The sequence below is a fragment of the Lissotriton vulgaris genome, chromosome 7 (genome assembly GCF_964263255.1).
Source record: "Lissotriton vulgaris chromosome 7, aLisVul1.2, whole genome shotgun sequence".
Taxonomy (NCBI): Eukaryota; Metazoa; Chordata; class Amphibia; order Caudata; family Salamandridae; genus Lissotriton; species Lissotriton vulgaris.
In genome coordinates this window covers 1,243,576,115-1,243,582,114 of record NC_141695.1, presented here as the reverse complement: position 1 = coordinate 1,243,582,114, position 6,000 = coordinate 1,243,576,115, and the positions used below count along the sequence as shown (strand labels likewise).

At 41.7% G+C, this 6,000-nt stretch overlaps 1 protein-coding gene across 1 annotated transcript in view; it reads right to left on the bottom strand.

Annotated features, from left to right (window-relative positions):
- Positions 1 to 3,301: 3,301 nt before the first annotated feature.
- The window catches only part of SIMC1 (SUMO interacting motifs containing 1), a 372,068-nt gene continuing 369,369 nt past the window's right edge, over positions 3,302 to 6,000 (bottom strand). The window contains exon 10 of the mRNA XM_086931744.1: positions 3,302 to 4,408. Coding sequence (XP_086787870.1) covers positions 4,179 to 4,408 — 230 coding nt within the window. The 3' untranslated portion in view covers positions 3,302 to 4,178. The remainder of the gene's footprint in view (positions 4,409 to 6,000) is intronic.

Below are 6,000 nucleotides of genomic sequence, written 5' to 3'. Positions count from 1 at the left end.
TGGGCAGCAACAGCAGGGGTGAATTAGAGGGGAGGAGAAGTGAGGCTGAGCGCGTGCTTGGGAAGCTTCAGGCTTGAATGCCTGAGGCCGAGCACACACTGGGGAAGCTTCAGGAGCCTGTGGGAGGGAGGCTGATGGCTTTGATGTGGACGCGCGTTCCGCACGAGTGCACCACATGAACTGGACGCAATCCGCGATGGTTTCAGAGTTTGGTTTGCCCTCTATACTCACGTCTATTTATCCCTTACAGGATAGAATAATCGAGCCCTAAAAAGGAACATTCTGAAAAAAAAGCAGCTGCATAGGTTTCTAATTTATGGTAGCAGTGGGGTGGGGGGAGGCAAGTAAAAGCTGCAATTAGCAACTCGTTTAACGCTGCTTAAAAGAAATGGTAGAATATATTCCTGGAATGAAAGTTAGTAGGCACAGGAATTAGGACAGGTTACCTAAGGTAGATGGGTTTACCTAATTTTGAACGGGTGCCACGCTAACCTGCAGCACCACAGAGAGGAGCACAAGCATATATCAAAAGCACTGATCATGTGTAACAAACAAGCAACGCCCTTCCCTATAAGAATACCAGCATCTCTGACAATTTTAGTCAGACTAACACAATTTGTTTTAGAAGATGTGACAATTTATGAACTGCATGTAACAAAAGGATTTCAGGGTTTTAACAGTAACCCACTTACCAACCAGAGCGGGTCCCAGTGCTCTTTGTCTAGCTTACATTTGGTGGAAGTGTTGGGGGGGGGGGGAGGGGGACGCATTCGCAGAGGAAGATGCTGTCCGTTTGGCAGTGCTGCTTTTGCTAGAAAAGATGTAGGACATGCAGGGCAGAAGAAACACTGAGGTAAGCAGTTGATCACGCAGTAGCTAGTGAATGCCCAAAGCCATTTTGCAGGGGGCACCGAACAAACAGGGCAGTTTCTTCTCAGTTTAAAATTTAGTGTTCATGGAGCACTACAGAAGGAAGCATGCAAATTAGCCACGCCTCCCAGACGAGGGAATGAAGGAAGAGAGTTCCCAAACTGAGGACATTTTAAATTCAGGCAGCCCATAATAAATATTTGTGATTTAGTTAGATTCTTTTTTGCCACAGAGCGAACTCTCTTCTGCTCTACTGAGCTAGTTTACATAGCATATATGCTTTGCTGAGAGCATGCCATCTGGCACCTCTCTGCTCTAAAATAAAAGTGCTTCCATTTGATAGTCAGGCAGACGTCATCGTACACACATTAGGCATAGTCCTCATCAGGGCCCATTGTACAGTCCGGTAGAATACTGGTTATCAACTGTAGTAGTGATGAGAGTACCTAGTAGATAATATAAAAGCCCTGTTCGTTCATGCTTGATGGCGTTGACCTACAATTCACTCAGAAATTATTAATTAGGAATGACCCCCACCTCCGATCATTAGCACACATGAAACAAGTACAAATCGTATGGAAATAAAGCAAGAACTTGGGTAGAGGATGTAGCTGCACAGTATGGCTGCTGACATTTGGATTTGAGGATCCTGGTTCAAGTCTCTGCATCGGTTCAACATGCCTACCAAAAATAAATGTCTTTGTGTAATTTAACTGGTGCTCATGTAAAGCACTCCCATACATTTGGGTCGAGTTCGCACTATATACAAACTACAAAAAAACAAGGAAGGAGGAGGGACCATGCGGATGACGGGAAACATCAAGGACGCTTACAACGTGGAAAGGAAAACAAGAAACAAGATAAGGAGGAGACTTACATGGTAGGTTGAGCACGTTTTGTGACAATCCTATACCATGAGATGAAGCAAAAGAATCAAATATTGCGCTGAAACATATAAACGGCCAGATGTGAGAGCCTAAGAGTAACAGGGCCAGTAGCCATGGCCGGTAACAATACACCAAGAGGCGGGACAAATGTAAGTGATGCACCACAGAAAAGCAAGGATTTTTGAAAGGCCCACAAAGGAACAAATCAGAAACAATGGGTGTGCTCTAACCCATACACTGGATACAGCAGTTTCGAAAAGACAGTGCATGCGCTGTCTAGGTGAGACCTAGTAAGGAGTTGGGTGAACCTTTCCTACTGCTTCCAAATCAATGTTGGGCCACAAAAGGAATCCCCCAGCAATAAAATATCAAAAAGACAATTTTGATCTTGGAATTTGCAAATCCTAGGCCAGATTTATGAATTCAGGAACATCCTGGGCTTCCTCGACTTACGAATCCAGCAAAGTATTTGCGCATCCCGCCCCAAAAAATGTATTAAGTGCACCTGCCCAAAGGTCACATGTGGCGGGGTGAGAGCAGGTACTCATTGCTGCACAGACCTAGCTGCCGTTGCACACTGTGCACGGCTGCAGTATTTGCACAGTGGCGGTTAGTAAATCTGTTAATCTTCTGCCGCACGATAGCATAGGGGCTTCCACAGGGGGGGTTGGCTTAGAGACCTGGCTACCTGTTGCCACCTACCACTGCGGACACCAAAGTCATTGCGAGGAAGGGGATTTGGCCTGCTGCGGAGGCTTGTGCACCAGTTCTAGCCTAAGTTATGGTTTGCACGGTTCTAATCATAGCTTGCAAATTTCTGTGTTTTTTGAGGGGTTTTAATTTTCACCATAACTCTACATCAATTGTGTTTTTTTCCAAAGAATTGCTTGTTTTTAAAATATAATTTAATGTGTTATAATTAAAGCTAAACATAACTTTAATTTAACCATCATTGTTTTCAGTGAATATAAATACCCACACCCCACTTGCTACCCCTCTTGTTCCTTTGTGTTGAACATATTGGATTTTTTAATTATTATAGTCAGCCTCTGACACGAACCAAATATGTAACGTTTTATGTAAATCCCTACAAAACGTGCATTTATCCACCACGCTATAACACCAACTAGAGGTGAGTCATGTGAAGATGGGAGAGTGAAACAATTTCTATAAAGATGTACGTTTAACAAATTATTTACAAAATATACAAATGTACACAGACCTTGAATAAAATATGGACAGATTGTGGGGTGGCAATACAATGTGTAGGAGTTGCCCCCTTTAAACCTAGGAATTCTTTTCATTAGGTTTGGGAATACATCGCAGCACATCAGGAACTTATTAAATAAGGCATGCCACTCTACAGGATATTGGTTTGCGAGCACAGGGGACATTAGGATATATTTGTGAGATTACTATATTAAAAGACTACAAATATTTGATAAAACACAAAGCTGCTCACAATTCTTTGTGGCCCAAAATAAAAAACAACACAGCTTCAGCACATGAAAAAGCCCGTCATTGATTTCTTCAAATTATGAAAGTAATGTACAGGAAAAACAATTATTTAAGAGGATGGAAATTAACAGTGTAAAGCAGGACGGTTGAAGTGGCCTCCTAGAGGTCACTGCTTATCGGTTGACCATATACATTTTTTCCCCTTTACATCTCCTTGCAGAAAGCAGGAAATTCATATAGGAAAGGCCTACGTTTATCCGGGCTCCCTTCTTGGAGAGTACAAAAATGGGGAAACATGAGGGGACATTTTCCTCAAAGCTGTATATAACAAGAAAACGCAATGTATATCAAAATTTCGACGTGAAAAACCCACGTTCCTCTAAATCATTAGTTGCGTGTTTCCATTTCATTTTAGGAAGCATCTTATTACATTGCTGCGCGGAAGAACAGGGTGGTGTACTGCTCCGATAAAGCCACTTAAGATCTCATCTGTGAAAACATTACCCATGACTTGTAAAAAAATCAGACTTCTCAAAAAATACATTTTAAACTAATTTTGTTCAAGCCCAGCTGGAACGATAACTATACAAATGTGTATGATATATTACATTCACAAAACCCTACCAAAGCAGACACAGTGCTAAAAACAGGCTAGAAGGAGCAGGCAATTTCTGTACATTGACATGACATTAAAAATGTGAATAAGCAATAATGTACATTATTACAAATTGAACAAGTTGCAGAACCACGAGATATACAAATATTCTAAAACACGAAAAGTATAAAAATGCAAATAGGGTGTCCGTATCACAACTCGTTTTTAAAAAACAATCCCTGTGTCGGACGTGTCACAATTGCAACTCATTTCTTAACATTTGTTAGGGATATCTAGAAACAACGAAGATTAAGGCAAAAGTTACAGTACTACAGATCCAACTCCCGTCTGGATGCAGCAACTGGAAGCTACGGTGGTGGGCAATGAACAACAGAATATAGGACAGTTTTCATGATCTCTATTCTCGTCATAATTTGGGCATTACTGATTTCTTCTTGGCGCTGTGAGACACGACGGCAGAAGTAGTTTAAATGCAAGTCCACATCTGTCTTTGAAATTTTATCAATGTCCATTAGCGGTGCCTTCGCTTTGTGAATGGTCAAATCCACCCGGTCAATCAATGGGGCTCTTAGATGCTCTAAAATAAAAACAGATAAAAACCATGCTTAGACTAACTTTAATTGATTGGGAAACAAATGGCAGGAGAAAGGAAACCTTGACATTTTTGTAACAAAGTACAACATAAATACGGCTTTTCTTAGTATAAATCCACACTTCATTTATTTTGTAGCAAACCAATTGAAAATATAAATACAACAGAAAGAAAATGAGAAGCTTCAAAGCAAAAAGCCTCAGTAGCATTGGAGAAATGAATGAGTAGTATTGATCCACCATCTTCATCCAACGAAATTCATTAAATAGTGTAAAGCAGGTAAAGGCCTTTCTGCTTTAAGATAGCAGAAAACCATGTGCTGAGGATATTCATTGTGCTATGTTTGTTTTGATAGAGCAAAACCTTTATGAGAAGTGCCATATTCTACTTCACTTTACAAATGTGGGAGATATATATATATATATATATATATAAATATATAAATATCCAAAGAACAAACAGCCCCAAGGAGAGCGCACTTTACATAGCGGGTGCCGGTGCAAGGGAAGGGCTTACCCTTCAGTATTTTTCACCAAATGTTCCTTCTCAAGGAAAACACAGAACTCCAACAGGATATGAATTATCAAGGATTTATTCTGTGCAGTATCAACACCATTGACCACCACCAACGCGTTTCAACCAAAATCGATCTTGCTCATGGTATACCGTGAGCAAGACCGATTTTGGTCATCAGTCATCAAATGTTTTGGGAATTCTCTTGACACGAGAACCCACTGAACTCAAGCGAGTACTACCAGGATCTGTACACTTGATCCCAGATGACATGTTACCAGTAGCAACATGAAGATGTGTATCTGACTAAGATTGGGCATCATGCAGAAGCCAGTGTGCCCAATCAGTATCTGCACGTTATTCCATTTCTCTTTTCTTGTACAAAATAGCCACTTGATCAGATGACAGTCTGACAAGCTGTCTCTTATTCCACCAACCATTTCCCAGCACGAGTGCAGAACCTTTACTTACTCTATCCACCTGCACAGGAGCAGAAAACTTGGATTCCTTGATTTCTGTTGCGCTGCCTGCGTAATCACTGAATCCAGTTTGGGATGCCCCAAAAAACACGCTGGAGCATCTGCAGGCGCTTTATACTGCTTATCCAGTCTGGCGAGAACTGGAGTCACTGTAGCTGGCGTCTCCATAACCTTCAGGCCTTCTTCCCAAATATGACTTACAATAGGTAAGGACCGAACAGATCTTCAATAGGGCTCCTTAAAGTCATATAGAAAACATTCCGCCTTATCCTCCGACATGGTAAGTGCAAATCTTTTAGTGGCTCTTTCCATCAGGTTATGAAAACCACCAATGTCCTCTGGTGGCGAATCTACTGGTTTTGGTGTAGGAGTTGAAGGTGAAGGAATGAGATAGTCATCCCATTCTCTACTAGGTTCTGCAATCTCTCCATCCTCATGGTCATCATCCGAGGTATCTGGGTCATGTTGAGATCTTGGTGGTGGAGACCTAGGAATAGGTTCCGGCAAGATCTCGCTTCTTCGCACTGGTGTACCCGGTACCGATCAAGGCCGAGGTGTAACCTCTGGGATTTCCTGAGAGGGTTG